The sequence below is a fragment of the Panulirus ornatus genome, chromosome 51 (assembly GCF_036320965.1).
Source record: "Panulirus ornatus isolate Po-2019 chromosome 51, ASM3632096v1, whole genome shotgun sequence".
Lineage (NCBI taxonomy): Eukaryota > Metazoa > Arthropoda > Malacostraca > Decapoda > Palinuridae > Panulirus > Panulirus ornatus.
The window spans coordinates 1,051,343-1,075,000 of record NC_092274.1 but is presented as its reverse complement, the minus strand read 5'-3'; the positions used below and the strand labels follow the sequence as shown (position 1 = coordinate 1,075,000).

At 44.5% G+C, this 23,658-nt stretch overlaps 1 protein-coding gene across 29 annotated transcripts in view; it reads left to right on the top strand.

Moving 5' to 3' along the window:
• Positions 1 to 23,658, top strand: part of Syt1 (Synaptotagmin 1) — an 89,281-nt gene that overhangs the window by 22,644 nt on the left and 42,979 nt on the right. For 7 of the 29 annotated variants that reach the window (XM_071691697.1, XM_071691701.1, XM_071691700.1 and 4 more), the window contains exons 2-6: positions 11,243 to 11,319; positions 14,888 to 14,908; positions 16,288 to 16,317; positions 18,845 to 18,874; positions 21,507 to 21,536. In XM_071691697.1, the coding sequence (XP_071547798.1) occupies positions 11,256 to 11,319; positions 14,888 to 14,908; positions 16,288 to 16,317; positions 18,845 to 18,874; positions 21,507 to 21,536 (175 nt within the window). In that variant the 5' untranslated portion in view covers positions 11,243 to 11,255. The remainder of the gene's footprint in view (positions 1 to 11,242; positions 11,320 to 14,887; positions 14,909 to 16,287; positions 16,318 to 18,844; positions 18,875 to 21,506; positions 21,537 to 23,658) is intronic. The other 22 variants (XM_071691721.1, XM_071691724.1, XM_071691719.1 and 19 more) reach the window with 9 other exon arrangements.

Genomic DNA, 23,658 nt, shown 5'->3' with positions numbered 1-23,658 from the left:
GAGCACACAAAGGTCCGGAGGGAACGAATCTGCTAATAACTCAGAGAGGAAGAAAAAAATATGTGAATTAAACCACGACGCAAAGAAACGAGATAAATGGAAAACAGTGAAACTAAATCTGTAAATCCGCGAAAGAGGAAACTGGTGGAAGAGAACGTGTTCCACCAAAATATTCACGCGGTGAGGGTCTGGCGGGAAGGGTGGGAGTGACGGAAGGAGGCCAACCAGGGCTGTGAGGAAGGCAGGAAACTACACAGGAAAAAAAAGAAAACTAAATATTATGATCAAGGACGGTGGTGTGATGATGGAGGTGTGTGGATATCCTGTGGGTAGGATGAACCAACATAACCGACGAAGTTACAGTTGGCAAAATAAGGAAACTACAGGGCACCATGAAGGAATGGAACATGACAACCACTGAACGAATGAAACAGAACCAGAAGTACTGAACCAAGAACGTTCAATATTGACACACGATACAAGGAGAGGGATAAAAGAGAAGGGATAAAAGTGATGGAAAGACAAAGAGACCAAAATACATATTACTCTCAACGTACACACACACATAGGCCAGCACACACACACACACAAACACAAACACAAAGAGAGAGAGAGAGAGAGAGAGAGAGAGAGAGAGAGAGAGAGAGAGAGAGAGAGAGAGAGAGAGAGAGAGAGAGAGAGAGAGAGAGCTGGTCTAAAATTAACTGTACTCGAATACTCTGCAGGTGGATCAGAAACTACCAGCCAAGGCTTTGGAGTTTTAAGACCCCCTCGGGGGAAATCAAACCTGATATTACTGCGGTTCAGACGAGGCTTTTGCAGAGGAGGTGTGGGTGTGGGGGGTGTTCACCTCATCCTTGCTGGTGCCTCCACCGCAGCCATGTAGGAGGAGGAGGAGGGAAGATGGCCTGGCCTTTTAAGCTACAGACAGACAAACTGAAGATCCAAGAACTACTCTTCCATGAAGGTCCCTCTGGACACAACAGATTCAAGTAAGAGTTACAAAAACCTTGGAAAAGACGTGGTGAACCAGACGAATCAATTATTGAAAACAGTAATGAAAACGTTTTACTATAGCTGCAAAGAAATCTATCGGAAAATTCCAGGATCCACAGAGAAATCTATTGGGAATTCCTCGACCCATCCACATGTAGGCAGAGAATCATGCAGACGTAAACTCCCCAAAATGTTCAGTAAAACATTTAGTAGCAACATGTCACTGAGCACAGTACAGCCAGAGGGGATGATACACCATCAATTCTATATATATATATATATATATATATTCTCTCGTATGTCGGGGAGAGGGAGGCGGTGGGTGGAAAGGGGCGCCTCATTATTAACTACCCTGTCTCCATCTATGTACATTAGGAATATGGGTCACTATTACTGTCCTCCAGCAGCTAACGCTGTCACAAATCAACTGGTCGTCCGTCGTCTGGCCTTCACCATGTACTGTCCTCCGGCAGGTAACCTCGCCACAAACCATCAGGTCCTCCGTTCCCTGGCTTTCCCCACGCACCAGCGCCCCAACTCACGAACGAGTTATTGGAGACATAACAATAAAACCGCAGACCAGAGTTACAATTTGACTATGTGGCTGGTAAAGAAATGAAAAAAAAAAAAAAGGAATTTAAATCGGGTGGGATGAAGTTTGGGGCTGGCTGAGGAAGTAATGGAGCTGAGCCGGGCTGAGTGGAATACAAGGAGGAATGTGCGTGTCCAGGGTTCAAATCAAGGGATATCAGGGGTTTTGCTGGTTCAATGAGGCCAAACAGCCGGGATGGACGCTCGAGCGAAAAGAAATGGTCGTACAGAGAGGGGAAACTCGAGTTAAGAAACCAGGGAAGGGAAATGGTAGAATGTCGTGGGTCTAGTGGGAGGAGATGCTTGAGCTAGCGGGGACAAGTGACGAGCAATGAGAAGTAAGACATCGAGTGAGAAGAAATGAAAGACTTAGATGAGCAGAGCGAGAGGAACGAGGAAGTTTATTTTGTGTGTTAAATGAGGGGAAAAAAGTTGTCAGGTCAATGAACGAAGATGAAAGGAAGGTAGAACTCTCGAGTAATTGTACTCATACGCAAAGCAACACCGGGAGAGAGAGAGAGAGAGAGAGAGAGAGAGAGAGAGAGAGAGAGAGAGAGAGAGAGAGAGAGAGAGAGAGAGAGAGAGAGGGGGGGGGGGGGGGTTAGCTATTCACTCATAAGGTGTGGAAGAGTACCAGGGTGAGGTAGGGTGATGAAGGAAGTCCAAGGGTTAGGTAGGGTGAGAAAGCCGCCAAAGGAAGAGCAGCTAGAGGGAGAGGCAGGGTGAGAAAGATAGTCTCAGGAAGAGACAATATAGGGAAGAAGGTCCCAGGGAGAGGAAGGGTGAGAAATAGGGTCCCAGAGGGAGAGAAGGTGAGGAAAAGGGTCCCAGTAAGAGGTGTGAAGGGTACCAGAGTATGGAATAGGGTCCCAGGGGGAGAAAGAGGGTCCCAGGAGGAGGAAGGGTGAGGGAGAGTGTCCCAGGGAGAGGGAGAGACAATGAGAGACACGTCACCCAAGTGGATCAATATCGTTGTATGGCTCCACGCCTGACCTGCCCTCCACACCTGACGTATGGCACTGACATCCTGTGGCATCCCTGACATCTGACGTCATCCGGCGTTCCTGACGTCCTCTAGATCTCTGACATCCTTTGGCATTACTGATGTCCTGTGGCATCTCTCTCATCCTAGAGCATCACTGACATCCTCCGGTATTACTGACACCCTCTGACATTACTGACATCCTCTGACATTACACAACATCAGGATGTAATCATGGTAGTGTAAGGTAATCCCTCTTCATCCTCGACATGTAATTACTCGTCTTAATTCGGACTGTTTGCTTCTGTATTCATCCCACGTAAGTGGAACGTATACAGTGAAATCATCACGAGTAATCAGACCGCTACAAAACCAGGACAAGGTGGTACAAGGTGGAGTCGAAGTGTGGGAGTGGTTTAGGTGGGTGGTGGCGGTAGGTGGTACCTCTTGGTGGGTGACGTGGTGATGTACTCGCTAAGGATGGCTGTGTGGTTTGTTTACAGTATAGGACAGACGGGGAGTGTAGGTAGGCGGGTGGTAGGTAGGTAGGTAGGTAGGTAGGTAGGTAGGTGTAGGTAGGTAGGTGTAGGTAGGTAGGTAGGCGGGTGGTAGGTCATTACGTATTCCTACCGTAGGGGGAAGCAGATGTATTTCTTTTTTCTTACACTCGTTGGGCCTCATCACCTTAATATTCTCTAGTATTACACAACTTAGTTCGTGTACGATGTGTCCACATTTCCTGGTTCACTTCACTCCATAAGTCCACAACTGTTGTGGTATTGAAAACACTTCTTCACATCTTTCTTAACAACTTTCATGCTGAATTTCGTGCCATGTTCTCTGGCTGTTCTATACCTCCATTTATCAAAGAACTGTTCACTGTCTACAGAGGGTTAATGTCAAGCAGGCAGACAGACACAGACGCTAGTGAAAGCTGCAACCTGAAGGTGTTATTCAGATGTTGTTTATCTGAGTCATTTGCATGAATACATAATTAACGAGACATCGCCGGAAGGTCTGTTCCGGGCCGCTTGCTTTACACTCGACCTAAATTAGCCGAGGCCTGATGTATTGCCCCGTCTGGAGGGAGGGAGGGAGGGAGCCCGAGCAGGAACTTCCTGGCATACAGCAGGAACTAGCGAGAGAGAGAGAGAGAGAGAGAGAGAGAGAGAGAGAGAGAGAGAGAGAGAGAGAGAGAGAGAGAGAGAGAGAGAGAGAGAGAGAGAGAGAGAGAGAGAGAGAGAGCAATCCCCTGGTAGACGGTGTGGGTAAGGGGGTATGGTCAAGTTACTAAGGAACCCACCCCAGTAGCCATCCTTCGACACAAACAATCAACAATGCTTAGCTCTACTCCTCCTCCTTCACATACTAACCAGGAACGAGATCACAGTACACACACACACACACACACACACACACACAGACACACCATGCAACCTCCACCACGCACCTATATAGACTCTTTAATGCCCTTCAATTTCACAATTCCACCTTCCCCTACATGCAGCCGCGTCTTGGATGGTGTGGAGGGGTTAGCGTGGGTGGTGGATCAGCGGTCGGTTACCACGGCGACAGCTGGGGCAGTGGACGTGGGCGGGAACTTTTCCCCGACCACAAATTCTTCTCGGAGCGTCTCACTGTGAGGGTCGTAAGACGGGCGTGGAGGGGAGGAGAGGAGAGTGAGGGAGGGAGGGATAACGAGATGGAGAGCTGTAATGAGGATGGGAGGGAGTAATGGGATGGAAAAGTGTAGTGAGGAAGGGAGGGTTGGAACGACCTGGAGAAATGTAATGATGGGAGTCATGGAACGGAGGAACTGAATGAGATTGTACAATGAAAGGTGGATAAAGACAGCAGAAGGAATGATGAGGAACAGATACGATAAATGATTAGCACAGGATACGAAAGCTGGGATGTGAGGAACATGACTGATGAGACACACAATGACGACACGAGAACACCATAAGAGACGTACACAGGACACACATCACGGTAATGAGAAATATAAACACAGATACAATAAAGAGGAAGACTTTCAGCTAAAATCACGGATTTAATAGAAGAGAAACGTTAGGGCGATTAAAGAGAAAGAAAGAACAGAGAAGGGGGCCAGGTGAGGATATTCCCTCAAAGGCCCAGTCCTCTTTTCTTAACGCTGCCTCGCTAATGCGGGAAATGGCGAATAGTATGAAAGAAAAAGATATATATATATATATATATATATATATATATATATATATATATATATATATATATATGAGGTTAAATAACTGCCTTAGGGAGAGCTAAAATTAACTATTGATATATATAAAGAAAAAATTAAAATTCTTTTCTATGAGAAACTTTTAAAAAAGTTTAATAGTTTTGAGAGCTGGAGATGCTTCGAGGAGCTCACAGGAATTTTTATGAAAAATGTTGAACGTCTTGGCAAAGCTTCCACGTAAGATGTGTATATTAAAGCATGACCAGACACGAGAGCAGTCCGCCTGCCTGCTTGTTGACATTTGTTAGTGCACCGAGGCGCCGCTAGGGGAGGGAGGCAGGCGGGGAAGGCCTCCACTATTTTCTATATCCTGACATTTATGAAAGAGGTAGCGACGTTTCCGGTCTATATAACTGGTGACACATGAAGTCTATCACACACTGACGATATAGACAGCAAGGATGAAGACTTAACCCAGGGCATTTAAGGTCGAACATGGACGATCCATGAGCAGGAGGGTATACGATCCCCCTGAGTAGGATGATGACCTGACCTGACCTTAGACCACGCGTCCATCATAACCCATCATGATCAAGAGGTCATGATGATGATGATGATACTACGAGAGACACTGGAAATTCTGTAGCAAAACGAAGGTTTTCCAGCCACCATGTTTTCCTGCGGCAAGACACGACACACACACACACACACACACACACATATATATATATATATATAGAATTCCCCCGAGTGAAAAGAAAGGAATCCTTGACAGCAATGAAGCACAATGAAAAAATACACACAATAGTGAAACGTTATTTCAATTCTTTTTTTCTTCTCTTTTTTTCCTCCGATCTGAAGGTGACAAAGGGGAGGGAATTTTACTGCGAGTAACAAAAAGGAAACATTTCTACAAGAGAGGAAAACGAACGACGAACACACAAGGGTAACGTGTGCTGGGACGTGAGGCTCTGGCTGGACACAGAGAGAGTGGCAGACACACGAGAGAGCAAGAGAGAGAGAGAGAGAGAGAGAGAGAGAGAGAGAGAGAGAGAGAGAGAGAGAGGTGGTTGCCATGGTGACGGGTTGAAACCCAGGCAGGTTTATTTTCGTCTGGAGAACCGACTTAATCCAGCCGTTGGAACCATGTGCGCGTATCACCAAGGCTGTGAACGGCTTTATGTATATGTGTGTGTGTGTGTATATATATATATATATATATATATATATATATATATATATATATATATATATATATATATATTCATACTGTTCGCCACCTCCCGCGTTAGCAAGGTAGCGCCAAGAACATAGGACTGGGCCTTTAAGGGAATATCCTCACCTGGCCCCCTTCTCTGTTCCTTCTTTTGGAAAATTAAAAAGAAAACGAGAGGGGAGGATTTCCAGCCACCCGCATATATATATATATATATATATATATATATATATATATATATATATATATATATATATATATATATATATATATACACACCATCTCTCCATCTGTTGCCGCCTGGACACTGAGTTGTACGAGGGTCATCTGGAAGCTGGCCCCCGTGTACACCTTGCGAGCAAGACATAACGACCCTTGGGTATCATGGCCTTTCAAAGGTCAGGTCAGTAGGGTTAATGGGGTCATGCCTATGGGTCAGAACATTGTGCATGAGGTGTCAACTTGTACCGACAGCCTCATAACTGCATCGCAGGCGTTCACAGGCAGTCAAACCTCTCTGGAATTGGTGGAAAAAATGACGTAAACTTTTGAGATATTGACTGACCCATGACAAGGTGGAGCATGCATGGCTGGCTACCTGTATCCGGTTCACGAACATACACCCGAGGATGTCTGCACCTCAGGTGTGAGGACAGGCCTCCTTCATATCCCAGCAGGTGTTAAACTGCCCAGCCTACCCTGCTGGAGCAAGGCGCTACCGTGCATCACCGTCTCCTCGCTATATCTAAACTGCGAGGGATCAAGGAGAGATCCTACATATGTAAGACGCCAGCTATCATGAAATTAAAAAGACAACAGAGGGCATATCTTCATTCCGCATTTTTCCAAGATGGCGCCGTAAAACACCCTCACCAGATAATCGCTGCAGCAGCCAGCCAGTGTCCATCACTTCAAATAAATATAAATCCATAATACTGGTTGGATTTCACAGGCCCAGCCTACCTCCCGTATATCCCTGATCCTTCGTCATCACACACTTGACCATAATGGGATCAAGAAATAACCCCCCGAGACCCGCGTCAACTCCACAAGAGATGGGAGACCTCCAATGTGGCCTCCATCCCGTGGCATATCAAGACCCCCCCATTCCCGCCCCGCTGCTCCCCTGATGTTATAAGGCCTCCAGGATGCACCGGCTCCCCTCGCCCGGCCCACCGTGACTCTAATACCTGGTAATCTGCAGACATCCTCGCCTCTGCTGCCTCCTTCATGCCGGGCGTTCGCGTTTGGGTTGGCGTGTTCAAGTGTGCCTACTGTATCACAGCCACTGTTTGTGTCCTGGCGTGTGTGAGTCTGTGTGACTGATACGTTCCCCCCTACACTGCCGTAGTAGTCAGTCTCGTGAGTTACCGAGAGAGAGAGAGAGAGAGAGAGAGAGAGAGAGAGAGAGAGAGAGAGAGAGAGAGAGAGAGAGAGAGAGAGAGAGAGAGAGAGTTCCTCACCTCCGTCCGGACCGCTCACTCAACTCCCAAGTGAATCTGATGCGTATTTCGAAGACTGCAAATCCCGACGTGTGGGTGACAGAAGCCCTGGATCACGTGGACGAAGGAGAATCCCACAGGCGTGAAAATCCTACGTTTCTACGTTAAGATTTACCCAGTCATTGACGGACTTGGTTGCTTATCATTATCTTGTCCCTTAGCTCCCTTAGGGCCGGGGAAACTTCCTCTAACACGCCCATAAAAGCCTTTCATAACTTTATAATCATTCTATTTCTTACATCTAATTATTTCACTCTCTTTGCGGTGAGAGCTACGCGTTATTCCTTCCTCGTCAGAAGTACCAATTCCCCCCCCCCTCTCTCTCTCTCTCTCTCTCTCTCTCTCTCTCTCTCTCTCTCTCTCCCTTACTGTGTCTGGCTCCCCCCCCCTCGTCACAAACACAATCAAGACGCCCTCACACTACGTCAGAATATCTGGAAACCCATTTCCACTTCGTGACGCCATGCTTGTGTGGGTGTGTTGTGGCGTCCTTGTTCTATACTGGGACTTGTGAGGGTGTACGTGTTCTATACTGAGGCTAGTGTGGGTGTAACTGTTCTATAACGGGACTTGTGTGGGTATACGTGTTCTATACAGGAGCCTGTGAGGGTAGACGTATTCTATACTGGGACTTGTGAGGGTGTAGATTTTCTATACTGAGACTTGTGAGGGTGTAGATATTCTATACTGGGACTTGTGAGGGTGTAGATATTCTATACTGGGACTTGTGAGGGTGTAGATATTCTATACTGAGACCTGTGAGGGTGTAGATATTCTATACTGGGACTTGTGAGGGTGTAGATATTCTATACTGGGACTTGTGAGGGTGTAGATATTCCATACTGGGACTTGTGAGGGTGTAGATATTCTATACTGGGACTTGTGAGGGTGTAGATATTCTATACTGAGACCTGTGAGGGTGTAGATATTCCATACTGGGACTTGTGAGGGTGTAGATATTCTATACTGGGACTTGTGAGGGTGTAGATATTCTATACTGGGACTTGTGAGGGTGGACGTATTCTATACTGGGACTTGTGAGGGTGTAGATACTCTATACTGGGACTTGTGAGGGTGTAGATGTTCTATACTGGGACTTGTGAGGGTGTAGATATTCTATACTGGGACTTGTGAGGGTGTAGATGTTCTATACTGGGACTTGTGAGGGTGGACGTATTCTATACTGGGACTTGTGAGGGTGTAGATGTTCTATACTGGGACTTGTGAGGGTGGACGTATTCTATACTGGGACTTGTGAGGGTGTAGATGTTCTATACTGGGACTTGTGAGGGTGTAGATACTCTATACTGGGACTTGTGAGGGTGTAGATGTTCTATACTGGGACTTGTGAGGGTGTAAATATTCTATACTGGGACTTGTGAGGGTGTAGATGTTCTATACAGGGACTTGTGAGGTTGCACGTGTTCTACACTGGAACTTGTGAGGTGTGTTCTATTCTGGACCTTGCTTGGGTGTAGTTGTTCATAGCCTGAGGTGAGGATGTGTTTGTGGAGAAGCAAATAAAGTCAGTAACTGGACTCGAAGCTAAATATTCGTCAATTCCTTATTTGTTATGTATCTGCATTACTACTGTTAACTACCCTTACTACTGTTAACTACCCTACTGGTGAAATCGTTCAGTGTTCACAAACTCTCTCCCTCCTCCATGTTCGGTTGTTAGGCCCTCACATGATCACCAGACTACGTGATGGAAGGGGTAGTGTAACTGGTGGTGATGGAAGGGATAATGTAATTGGTGGTGATGGAAGGGGTAGTGTAATTGGTGGTGATGGAAGGGGTAGTGTAATTGGTGGTGATGGAAGGGTTGTTGTAACTGGTGGTGATGGAAGGGGTAGTGTAATTGGTGGTGATGGAAGGGGCAGTGTAACTGGTCGTGATGGAAGGGGTAGTGTAATTGGTCGTGATGGAAGGGGTAGTGTAATTGGTCGTGATGGAAGGGGTAGTGTAATTGGTCGTGATGGAAGGGGTAATGTAATTGGTGGTGATGGAAGGGCAATGCCGCTAGTGTGCTAAGAGTGAGGCAGTGTGAGGGGGAAAAGTGTGTACATGAGAGTGTGGGTGATGCGCTCAGATGTCTGGGTCGTTAAGGCTCGCCAGACTCGTAATGATGTGTCAAGTGTCGGTAGATGGGAGGGATGAGAGCAGGTGGGAGGAGGGGGGGAGGAGTAAAGGGGTAAGGAAAGAGGAGAGGGAGAGAGGTGGAGAGGGAGAGAGCGTGTGGGAGGTGGAGGGGAGGGAGGAGGGGCAGGCAGGTTGTGTAAGATGGAGAGTGAGGCGTACGTTGAGGGTGGGAAGCCAAGAAGTACCAGGTCCCCTCCTCCCTCCACACCTCGCGGGAAGATGCGTCACGTCGCAGGGAGAGCAGCTGGATAACCTGGCTCTCCTCCACGACTGGACTGGATGGTCGCGTCCTTCCCAGCAGCCTAATAAGAAAGCATATGGGGAAACCCCCCCCCCCTAAAAACCGAAGACCTGTTGGTCTATGCAAAGGTCATCTGCTGGAGGGCAATACATGGGGAAAACCCAGTCCCACGCAGGTCCCATGCCCATAAGGCCTCCTCCTGCGTCAACAAACGCCAATGGAAGGGTTGGTCAACAACCTCCAGCCTCCACGTGAGTCTGCAACCTCCCACTCCAGGCTGCCACACCGGCCTCCCCTTCAATGGAACAAAATCGAAGGTTCATTTCAGGGTGGAACAATGGCCCCCTTGTTGGGAGATACGACAGACATTATCTTGCCTCATGAGGACTCGTTCGATGGCCCAGGGGTTGTCCTGTGTTGTCATCCCATCTGGAGGCGATGTGTTCGTCGTGCAGTAGCGATACCTGGAGGAGGTGGTGGCGTGTGTGTTCACTACCACATCTGTAATCGTCTATTTGTACCGCGTGCGGGTGGTGGGTCAGACGCTCGTGGGGCGCCCCAGACGTTGATCCTTCTCGACGAGGCAAAGGAATTCAAAGAGTAACAGACCATCGGGTGCCCTCATGACTGCTTATGTTCTGTCGGCTGTTCACACTTACCACCTCATTCAGTCTCTTCCAATCGTTACTCGTACACCACAAAAGAACATTTTTTTTTCTTACATTTCTTATAAAAAAAAATATTTTTTGCTTCATGTTTTGTCCTCTGGTTGTTCTATCACTACATCTTTCGAAGAACAGTTCACTCTCAACGTTATAAGTCTGGTTTAAGCACTTGAAAAGATTGTGATCAGGTCACCCCTCACTCTTCTTTCCACGTGTGTGTGTGTGTGTGTGTGTGTGTGTGTGTGTGTGTGTGTGTGTGTGTGTGTGTGTGTGTGTGTGTGTAAATTCAAGATTGCTTACATGAAAGGTGACTAAAACTGTGAAGCAGATTCCAGTTTTGTCCCTCACGTGGGCCGCGAACAACCAGCTGAATATTCCTTATTCCCATTCCCGAAGGTGAATGCAGTTCTGGTATCAGCAACCAGACACATGATTTACATAACCAATCTGCTCGTGTGGGACGCTGGCTACAGATTAGGGACGATCTCCAACACCCAGTCATCTCTCTCTCTCTCTCTCTCTCTCTCTCTCTCTCTCTCTCTCTCTCTCTCTCTCTCTCTCTCTCTCTCTCTCTCTCCCACGCACAGCTCATCTCCTTCTTAGACGACGTCCTGTACGCGGGGACCCGCCAGGAAGACTCTGGCGGTTCCCGCTGACGGCGAGGAGGAGGTTTGACGATTCTGATATAAGATTTTCTCCTTCAGGCGTGGCGGCAGGATGCGGCTGAAACGCAGTCCAGAGGAGGCGACCACCATGGCGCTCGTTGACTCTCCCCAGCCAGGTCAGTGTTACCCGCCACCTCAACACCCCAGCACCTACACCCCCTGCCTATAGCCCTACACCCTTACCCCAGCACCCACAACTCCTGCCTCTCCTACACTCACGGCTACACCCACCTCTACACGCTGGCAAGCCCAGGACCATCGGGGTGTCCAACATCTCCCCCCACACATCCCTGCTCACCTACACCCCCGTAAAGCCTCACGCGACTGCACCCACCTAAACCCCACGTACATATAGACCATGATGCACCCCCGTAAACCTTCATGATATTACACCTCCGCACGGGTACTATCCCTGACACAGGTCCCTTCTATACACAATACATGCAACTATATCGTCACACACACACACACACACACACACACACACACACACACACACACACACACACACACACACCTTGCTATACCTCCATTCCTGCAGATGGGGGGGGGCCCTACAAAAACCAAGCGGATCCATGTATCCGCTAAACCCTGGTACATTTACCGCTCCCCTACACTCTCATGCTGTTGACCATACACCTGCGTACTCTCTACACTTGCTACACCACAAGCAACGCCTGCAGCCTGTCCTACATCTCAGCACACGTGTGTATGCCATCTACACCCGCATCTGCTGGTACACTTCTCCCACGCCCTGATGGGGAAAACTCAGACCATCTTGCTCCCTCAGTGCCTCAAGACTGCCAATTACCCAAGATTGTAACCACCAATTTACCTCGCGTCTGCTCCCCAAATTTAACTTATTCCCGGGTGGGATCTTCATCATACGTCTTCCTTACCTCCTTGAGACTCGTAAACGTTAAGTCCCACAAACAAGTCTCCCAGATTTCCACGATTTTGTCGCAAAAACGCCCACAACTTTTCCACTCAACATGTCCCCCCCCCCCCCCCCCCCCCTTCCCCTTTCTTCGTCTGATCTTCTAAATAATGATTGTTTGAGGGAGTCGGGCAAGACCGTGGAAGAGCTGAGTCAGGCGATGGAACAGGAGGCCTCTAGACTGCCAGGGGCGGCACCACATGCCTTCCCTGTGTGCGCAGGTTGGGTAGGGAAAGGCCTAGTGCACGCCAAGGGGGTACGTGCTACGCGCCCTGCAGCCCGGCTCCGGCTGCCTCATGGGTACTGGTTCACACAGGGTCGTCTGACTTGCTGCGGAGACCCATTGCTAGGATACGTCAGTCCCCTTCCCTCTCTCCCTCTGTATCTTTAGGTTGAATCAGAGATGCACTATCATGTTTTCTAATGGCGCATGCCGTGTTCTCTGTGGTGCGCCCAGCCGAAAAGAACACCTGAACACAAGCGAACATCATCCCCGGGGTCCTCCTGTGTCGGGACACACGAGACGGGACGAGTCTTGAAACCCGCCGGCACGATCCTTGGGTATCGTGGTTATCTTGACCAAGCGCCGTGCTCAAGGTGGTTGAACTCCGCCATGACAGCCTGTAGAGGCAACGAGACACACACACACACACACACACACACACACACACACCTGACTGGCAGGTGGTAACATGAGTCAACAAATGGGACAAAAAGATCAGTTCTCTGACTCACCAATCAGACTCAGATTGCCACCACCACCATATCCTCACGTCGAATCTCAAGTAATTCAACTATATGTAAAAACAAAAAAGGACCAATCACCACACACACACGATCGGGAATGATCCCAACCAATTAGCTGTGAGGGTTCGTGATCGTCCCCACATCAACCACACACACACACCAGGATTCTGAACAACTCCCCTTCATTTCCCCCACAAGGATCGAGGCAAAAATACCTTTTCCTTTTCCTACCCTTCTTGTGAATGGTTGTTAAGCTTGTTCATAGTACGTGCACATCACCTGGCCCTGTCCTGAGCAGAGGTGAGGCGCACGTCACCTGGGAATTGAATCTCCACATGGCCAACACTCTCTCTGGTCTGGGACCTCACTGTTCACTGTCTAACAGACAGACCTCACTGTCCGCTGTCTAACAGACAAACCTCACTGTTCGCTGTTAGAGAGACCTCACTCTTCACTGTCTAACAGACAGACCTCACTGTTCACTGTTAGACAGACCTCACTCCACCGTTTAACGCATAATCGTACAGCTAAAACTGTTATCAAAATGAATGTCTAAACTGTAAAATGCCTCTGTTATTATACGAATGAATAATTAAACAGCTACAAATTAAAAAGTTTCAGAATATCAAGCATTTACGTATGTTAAGTTTAGAAAAAAAAAAATGTAAAAACTGTCTATTAATAAATTTACAGATAAATTTAAATACTAAACACAAGTCAGGTCTGTAGAGACATTCATCTTTAAATATGGTCTTATTTTGACCCAAATCTTGAACAGTGAGGTGTGGGAACCTCTGGAAAACAGAGAGTGTGTTCAGCACACCATGGGACCTTCCGACCCGCATCTGGGACCAAGGAATCCCATGTCCCTATATCCTTGGGTCTCATCTAAACAATTACTCATAGTTTGGTTGGGTAGTAAGGTGCAAGTCCCTAAGTAAACATATAAAAACAAAAAACAAAATCCAAAGCATTTTGTTACAGTAAGCGAACTGATCAATTCATCATGATACTGGTTCAAACAAATATAAATTTAGGTGAAACAGAAACGCACAATATATATGATAACATACCGGGTTATCAATATATATATAACAATATACCAGGTCTCACACTTAAAACTGTCATAGTGCCTTTGGGAAGAGAAGAGCCGGTCTGACGTCAGAACATAATGTGGACTGATCGATATGTTTCATCATGATGTGTCCTCCGCCCACAGGAAAGAGGCCATAATAGCCACAGTTCTTGGTTGATTGTGACAGCTCAAGACAAGCACTGTGGCGTGTCCATACCTCACAGCAAGGACGAAAGCGACAGTCCATATTTTTTCTTTTCTTTTTTTTTTTTTCAGTAGCAACGCTGACTCATTTACCCGTGTTTACTGAGCCGTCTGTTGCCACATTACCGGCCACACATTTTCCTGACACTGTCAAAAGACGTCTTTGGCTCTACCGGCGCCTGTAGCACCACGAAGGGCAATAATGCCACCTTACTGCCCAGCCCGGCACCTTTACCTGTACTACAGTTGCTAAACCTCCTCCCCTCATCCCCCCTCCTCAACGTAACCAGTAATTTGAGACACTAACGTAGCAGCTATACTTCCCCCCCTTCAAGATAGCGTTGTGTAAGTTGAACCATAAAGATCAAAAAAGGACAGATAACTCCCCTAACAAACCCAGTGTGTGTAAGTTAAGGGATAAAACAATCTCCCCAACTCAAACCCCTTAGCTCCCCACCTCCCTCCGCTCATGTCTCCCCTCCTGTGTTGGTTTGGTGTAAAAAAAAAGAAGAAAAAAAACAATAGACGGAATATTATTTCTTGACATGTTGGCTCCCCCAGCCATATGTAAGGCCTGTGTGCGACCGTCTAGGGGGAACAGCCCCCTTCACTGCTCACTGCACTGCATGGCTTGTGTATATATAGGACCATGTCATGCACAGTGTATAGCACCTTTTTGGCACCATTTTAATTTAAGTGTTTCTTTATTCAATTGTTATAGGGAACATCACGGATTCCACTGGTAAGTTCTCCTGTGTTTTTGCTGTTTTTATTTTCCTTATGCAATCTCTGTATGTTTGTTTGTCTTGATAGTCTTAAGGTTCAAACAGCTTTGATAAGGAATAAGTACAGGAATTGCCATGTCTACATTAGAAGACCTCTCTGATACAATGACAAAGCTGCTCTATCCATAAGCAAAATATATCTCACTAGTAACAGATTGCCACAAAATGTCCGAAGCCATTCAAATAATTCTCTTACAAAGATATAGATTCCTAAGGTCCTAGCAAGCGGAGACTGATAAAAGTATAATATAGTCAACAGAGACAAAACAATACTCCCGAACCCCCTAAGGATCACAAACAACAATCAAATTCTAAATTGAAAACCCAAAATCAAATTCTAAATTGACAACCCAAAATCAAATTCAAATCCTGTGCCGTACAGAAACAACAGCCCAATTAAGATGTACGTATTTAAAAGGTAACTCTAATTAATCTCCCACAAAGAAACTGAAACTGGATCAACAGAACCAAATCATATTCCAATACCAATCATTAAATTCAGTGATTGGATTAAAAAACAGAATCTAAACAGCCAACCCAATCCTTAAACCTTATTGGCCTTAACCAACCTGATCTTAACCATTTAGGAAACAGATGCAAACCTTGAGCACAAAGATAAATCCTTTGGCAATTATGGCCTAACATTTGACCCGACCTCTGAAAGGTCAGGTCAAGGGCCAGGCCGTTATGCCCAAGAGTCTTACTCTCGTCATCAAGGGTCGTATCTGTGACCAAAGGGTTAGCCTTTGTTGACCTTGATACATAATCCTATCTCACACCTATTGCTAGGATCATCCCCTGTCAACTTTCCTCACAAACATTTTGCACTGGTAACAATTATTATTTGCAGTTTTCCTCTCTAGTTTATATAATACTTATCAGTTATCCATTACTTCTTCAATAATATGTGATTATGTTTCAAAATGATATAAACATATATATATATATATATATATATATATATATATATATATATATATATATATATATATATATATATATATATATATATATATGCACAAAATCACAACAGACACGTGATTTTATAAAAGCAGAAAAAAAAAACATGGGAGAGGAAGCACGAGATCCTAAGCGCTTTCGTGTATTAACACATACTCTCATTCTGTGACTGTCCTCTGATGTCGAGTAAATACACGAAAGCGCTCAAGATTTCGTGCTTCCTTTCCCATGTGTTTTTTGACTGAATATATATATATATATATATATATATATATATATATATATATATATATATATATATATATATATATATATATATATATATATATACACATAGGGATTACTCATGGTTATCTTATCAATTCTCTTCTAAAAGAACCGGCAGTGATGGTATTGGAGACAACCGGTGAGTAGCTAGCCCGACATATAGAGGTTGCGCCTTATGTCTCCTCCTCAAGCCCTCCTACCTACATACTCACCTCCTGCTAAGTCTTATACTATTTCGGTCTTCTGTTAATCCATAGCATCTTGTGTTTAACGCCCGCGTTACAGCAGACATCTGGGTCTGGCTTCACACCCATGGCTGCTTCGTTTAACACCCGGAGCGTCGGTCCAGCCCACAGCCACCCAACTGCCTGTGGCTGGACCAGACACAAATACCACAGGTGTTGAGCGGCACACCATGTGTTGACAAGTGTCCACAAGATCCCAGTCTGTCTCCTACACACCAGGCTTAGTAAACCAATAGTCGTGTTCTAAATGTGCTCATGCGCGGTGGTTAGCCTGACTTATTGGCCGTTTCTCGTAACTGAGGAGCGTTGGAGTGCATGATGTTGGTGCTGCTAGCTTGGCTGTCACACCAGCTGGGTCAGGGAGCTTGAGGCTGGGCTCCGTAGTACAAGGGAAGTCTGCCTTTCCCATATTACTCAGGTTCATGTGTGACTGTAGATCAAGCTCTCCGTTCTTATGCTTGCCAGAGCCATGTCTTGAGCAATACGTAAACGCAGCGAGACTCAAAACAATGTCTGTCTCATTCCAGAAGTTCTAAGCACTAGAATGACCTTCAAAAACTTTAATACTCTGAAGGCTTTTACGATCCGCAAACCCTTCCAGATAATAACTTTACTCCAGAGGTTCAATAACCTCTTAAGTTTCCAGCAGACTCATGGACATCTAAGTCTTCCAGGTCTTGGGAAGCATCTGGGGATTCTAAAAGCCTGGGAACAGAAGCTAACAAGATTGTCCAGGAGTGAAGAACTGGAAGCTCTTGAGCTTAAGAACTTGTAGACCTTTTGGTACATCCAAGAGCTCTATGGCATCTGGAAATCTTGAGGCCTATTAAACTTCTGAAAGATACAAGGGATCCAGAGGTATGGATGATCCATGGGGTTCTGAAAAATTTAGAGGTCATTTAAAATTTCTGGAAAGCTCTCGGAGCTTCTGAAAGGCTTATGGAACTTCCAGGGTGTTCTGGAACGTCCAAAGGGGCCCAGAATTTTTCAAAGAGCTTCTGGAAGATTCAAAGGCTTTTCGAACTACCAAAGGTCTTTTGGCACTTCTAAAGGCAATATAGACCTATGTATTTTCTAAAGATTTCAAGTCATCTGAACTTGAAAATGTTCAAAAGCTTCTTAATCTCCAATAAGTTGTGTTGTCTCTCAGCCTTCCAGAGGCCTTAAGACTACAATTTTGTAAAATTCTTGAGCTTTTGAAGCTTCTGGAAGTTTCAGAGGTTTTGGGGACATAAGAGCTCCCAGTGGTTTCGGGACCGTAAAGGAATTGCGGACTTATGAAGCTTTCAGAGAGAAAAATGAAAATCTTTGGATGGCTTAGAAAGAAGCTAAAGAGCTTTTAGAGCTTCAGTAGTTCGAACAGTTTCGGAGATGCTAATTTCTGAAGAGCTTCTGGTGCCATGTTAGAGTATACAGCAGTAAGTTACTGAGGCGTGAGAGACTTAATGTAGCGGGTATTAGAACCTGTGCTTTCGCATTCCAGATGTTCCACGTACTTGAGGAACTTGTGTTGTTCTTTCGTGTTTCTCCTCTGTTTTTCTGCAATCTCTGTGTGTTTGCACTGATGGTCTTATGTCTTAATAATACCTTTCAATAATACGTCAATAAACTGATATATGTTTACATTTGATAAATTTTGATACAGTAATATTCTACCTTTTCTATACACAAAACATTTTAATAGTAAGAGAATGCCAATAAATTTCGACAATCATTATAAAACTCACTTACAGTATGTATTTGTAAGGTCCTAGCAAGCGGAAACGGATAGTAAGGCAATCGACGTCAACAAGTTCTATTTCCTAACCTCACCCGTGACGAACAAAAGGAATATCTAATTGGCAACTCAAAATTCAACCCGCCGACGTAGAGCAGTCTACCCACACACATAAGTGCAAATAAGTGGAAACCAAATCATTCAACCGCAACAAAACCTGAAATTCAATTACCCGAAAGAAATCATATTCTGATACTGAACACAAAATTTCAATACCTAACTGATAAACACACTCGAATCTCAGTCTTTAATTGGCCATGACGAACCCAGGGTTCACTCCTCGAACACGATGGGACAACACTTGGGATTGATGGACTGCCTTAAGGGTCAAGTTAAGAGCCAGGAAATCATAACCCAGGGGTCGTAACATTGTGGTTAAGGGTTGTATCGCCCTGTTCAAAGGTCAGCCTTTGTTGAGTTTACTAAATAATCCTACCTTACACCTATTGCTAGGATCATTACCTATTATCTTTGTTTACACATATCTCGTATATATATATATATATATATATATATATATATATATATATATATATATATATATATATATATATATATATATATATATATATATATATATATATATATATATATTTCATCCTTGGGATTACTCATGGTTATCTTTATTAATTTTCTTCTAAAAGAACCGGCAGTGATGGTACCGGAGACAACCGGTGAGTAACTAGTCCGGCAGACAAAGGCTGCGTCTATTGCCTCATCTCGCTTTCCTTCCTACCTACCTACTTACCCTGCTAAGTCTTACACAATTCGCTTTTCTTCTTCTGCTAATCCTTAGCAACTTGTGTGTGTGTGTGTGTGTCATGCCCGCGTTACGGGAGCCATCTGGGTCTGGCTTTACACTCATGGCTGTTTCACTCAGCACTTGGGGCATCAGTCCAGCTTACAGCCACCCAACTGCCTGTGGCTGGACCAGGGCATCAGTCCAGCTTACAGCCACCCAACTGCCTGTGGCTGGACCAGACACAAATACCACAGGTGTTGAGCGGCATAGCATGTGTTGACAAGTGTCCACAAGATCCCAGTCTGTCTCCTACACACCAGGCTTAGTAAACCAATAGTCGTGTTCTAAATGTGCTCATGCGCGGTGGTTAGCCTGACTTATTGGCCGTTTCTCGTAACTGAGGAGCGTTGGAGTGCATGATGTTGGTGCTGCTAGCTTGGCTGTCACACCAGCTGGGTCAGGGAGCTTGAGGCTGGGCTCCGTAGTACAAGGGAAGTCTGCCTTTCCCATATTACTCAGGTTCATGTGTGACTGTAGATCAAGCTCTCCGTTCTTGTGCTTGCCAGATAATGTCTTGAACAACTATTGAATGCATCAAGACTCAAAACCTCAGCTGTCGTATTCCAGAAGTTCCAGGGACTTGAGGATCTTCTGAAATTATAATAACCTGGAGGATTTCAGGAGCAGGAAATCCTTTGAAAGAACAATAGTTCTCTAGAGTTCGACAACCTTCTGAAGTTTTTTTTAGTTTCAGTTACCTCTTGAACTTTTATATCTTCCAGATCTTTGAATGTATCTTGTACGTCTTAAAACTTGGGAACAAAAGCTTAGAGACCTTTCAAATATGGAAGAACCGAACATTTTGAGGCTTAAGAACTCGTAGCCTTTTCTGTAGATTCAAAAACCAAAGTATCTAAAACACTTGGAGAGGGGGGAGGGGTGTCTCTCTCTCAAGTTTCTGGAGGCTAAAAGACTTACAGATTACAGAGGTCTGAAAGTTCGAGAGCTTTTGGTATGGGAATTCTGAAAGGGTTTTTAAAGCTTCTAAATAGCTATTAGAACTTACATGGTGTTTTGAGACCTCCAAAGGGACTACGAAATTTCCAAAGGTCTTCTGGAAAAATCCAGAGGGCTTTTCGAGCTTCCAGAGGACAAAAGAAACTTCTAGAACATGACAGACCAGTACTTTCAAAACTTTTGAAATCTTCTGTACCTCAAAATATCGAAAAGGTTGTGAATCTCCACAAGGTTGTGGAGTTTCCCTGTCTTACTCAGGCCTCGAGACTGTATAGTTTTGTAAGATTCTTGAGCTTTTGGAGCTTCTGGAAGTTACAGAGGTTTTGGGACTTCTTGTGGTTTCGAGGTTTCCACAACTAGAGGTAATCGCGGACTTGTGAAGCTTTTGGAGACAAAAATGGAAATCCCTAGATAGTTTAGAAGCTAAAAAGCTTTAAGAGCTTCAGTAGTTCCAGCAGTTGAAGTGGTTTAATTTCTTATGAGCTTCTGGTGTTGTGTTAGATCATAAGGCATCAACAGTTCCTGGGGTACTGTAGACTAACTGTAGCGGGTCGCAGAACCTGATTTTTGTATTCCAGATGTTCCAGCTACTCGAGGAGTTTCTGTTGTTCTTTCGTGTTTCTCTTTTTTCTCTTGTTGCAATCTCTGTGTGTTTGCACTGATGGTCATATGTCTTAGAACCATGTTTCAATAATATGTCTAAAAACTGATATATGCCTACATTTCATGAATTTTATGATACAGTAAATTTCTACCTTTTCTATATCCAAAAATAGTAAGAGAATGCCAATAAATTTCCAAAACCATTATAAAACTCAATTAAAGATACAAATCTGTAAGGTCCTAGCAAGCGGAAACGGATAAAGTAAAAAGGCAATCGACGTAAACAAAACATTATGTATTCCATTAGCTGACATATCACACAAGAGAGAATATGTAACTGACATTTCAGAATAAAATCCTCCAACTCAGAGCAGTCGACCCATTCAAAGGGTTAATAAGTGGAAACCAAATTAATCAACCACACCAAAACCTGGTATACAATTACCAGAACCAAACTATAATCTGATACTGAACACAAAATTCACTTCCCTAACTGATAAATAGAATCGAATCTCAACCCTAATTGGCCATGACGAACCCAATGTTCAATCCTTAAGCAAGACAGAAGAATCCTCAAGCAAATTTAAACAACCCTTGAGCACGATGGGACAACTCTTGGGATTGATGGACTGCCTTAAGGGTCAAGTTAAGAGCCAGGAAATCATAACCCAGGGGTCGTAACATTGTGGTTAAGGGTTGTATCGCCCTGTTCAAAGGTCAGCCTTTGTTGAGTTTACTAAATAATCCTACCTTACACCTATTGCTAGGATCATTACCTATTATCTTTGTTTACACATATCTCGTATATATATATATATATATATATATATATATATATATATATATATATATATATATATATATATATATATATATATATATATATATATATATTTCATCCTTGGGATTACTCATGGTTATCTTTATTAATTTTCTTCTAAAAGAACCGGCAGTGATGGTACCGGAGACAACCGGTGAGTAACTAGTCCGGCAGACAAAGGCTGCGTCTATTGCCTCATCTCGCTTTCCTTCCTACCTACCTACTTACCCTGCTAAGTCTTACACAACTCGCTTTTCTTCTTCTTCTGCTAATCCTTAGCAACTTGTGTGCGTGTGTGTGTGTCATGCCCGCGTTACGGGAGCCATCTGGGTCTGGCTTTACACTCATGGCTGTTTCACTCACTCAGCACTTGGGGCATCAGTCCAGCTTACAGCCACCCAACTGCCTGTGGCTGGACCAGACACAAATACCACAGGTGTTGAGCGGCATAGCATGTGTTGACAAGTGTCCACAAGATCCCAGTCTGTCTCCTACACACCAGGCTTAGTAAACCAATAGTCGTGTTCTAAATGTGCTCATGCGCGGTGGTTAGCCTGACTTATTGGCCGTTTTCGTAACTGAGGAGCGTTGGAGTGCATGATGTTGGTGCTGCTAGCTTGGCTGTCACACCAGCTGGGTCAGGGAGCTTAGGGATGGGTTCCTTAGAATGAGGGAGGTTTACCTATCCCATATCAATCAGATTCATGTGTGACTGCAGAATATATTCCTTGTTCTTATGCTCGCCAAAACAATGTTTTGAACAATTACTGAGTTCAGCGAGACTCAGAGAAACTCAGCTGTCTCATTTCAGGAGCTCTAAGCACTTAAAGACTTTCAAAGAGCTTAACAATCAAGTTTTCAGGAGCCCAAAAACTTTCAACATAAAAAAAAAAAATCTTCAGAGGTTCGGGAACCTGAAAAGTTTCTTTAGGTCCAGCAGCCTCCTAAACCTCTAAACCTTCCGAGATCTTTTGGAATAATCTTAAAATTCTAAAAGTTTCGGAACTGAAGCTACAGACCTTTCGAAGAGGCAATTAGTGGAACTTCTTGAAGCCTAAGAGCTTCTGGAGTTTTCAGTAGACTCAAGAACCTTAGTATGAAGAACGCTAGATGCCTTTAAATTTCTGAAGGATAAAACTCTTTCGGAAGTTTATAAGCATCACGGGCTTCTCCTTTAAAGGGGTTTGGAACCTTTCAGAGAGCTATTATAGCAACTGAAGGGCTTTTAGTATTTCCACGGTGTTCTGAAACCTCCAACAGGCTTCCTGGATACTGCAGAGGTCTTTCGGAGCTACCAAAGGACTTTTGGAACTACAGAGGCAATAGTTTTTTGTTTTTTTTTCAAAAATTATGAAGTCTTCTGAATTTCATAATATTCAAGAGCCTCCGAACCTTCCACAGGTTGTGGTGTTTCTCTGACTCCCCCCCACGCCTTAGAACGATATAGTTCTGTAAGATGCTAATGATCTTGAAGCTTCTGGAAGTAAGTGGTTCTGGGACTACTAGAACTTTAAGAGAATCTTGGACTTCTGAAGCTTTTGGAGGTGTTGGCCCTTGCAAATCTTAGGATGGTTCAGAAAGCTCTTGCAATTAAGCAGCTGAAGGAATACTATTTTCTTAAGAGCTTCTGGGACTTTGTCAGTTTGTAGAGTCGTAACAGCTCCTGGGGTATAAACTGAATTTAGTGAGTCTTAGAACCTCAGATGTCGTATTGCAGATATTCTAAGTACTTGTGGGAACCACTGTTGCTCATTCATGCTTTTGCTGTTTTTCCACACAATGTATGTTTGTAGTGGTAACCTCATGTTTTAGAACCGAGTTTTAATATGTCTATGAACTGATGCCTACATATAACTTTTTTGTCACATTAACAAATATGCTTAAGCCATATCCAAAATAGCCTCTTATAACATTCTCTTAAAGATATGGATCCCTAAGGTCCCAGCATACAGAAATTCTAAAAGCAAAATGTAGTCAACAGAGACAAAACAGGTGTATTTTCTTGCTTCACAGGTTAGACAATAAATTCTAAATTGAACTGATAGCTCAAAATCAAAATCAAATCCCGCGCCATAGAAAAACATGTCCATTTAAAATGTATATAAACGGTAACACTAATCAGCAACATCAAAACACAAGCCGAACCACAGAGCCAAGTCACATTCCAATACTAATCCTTAAATTCAGTGATTGGATTAAAAAACAGAATCTAAACAGCCAACCCAATCCTTAAACCTTATTGGCCTTGACAAACCTGATCTTAACCATTTAGGAAA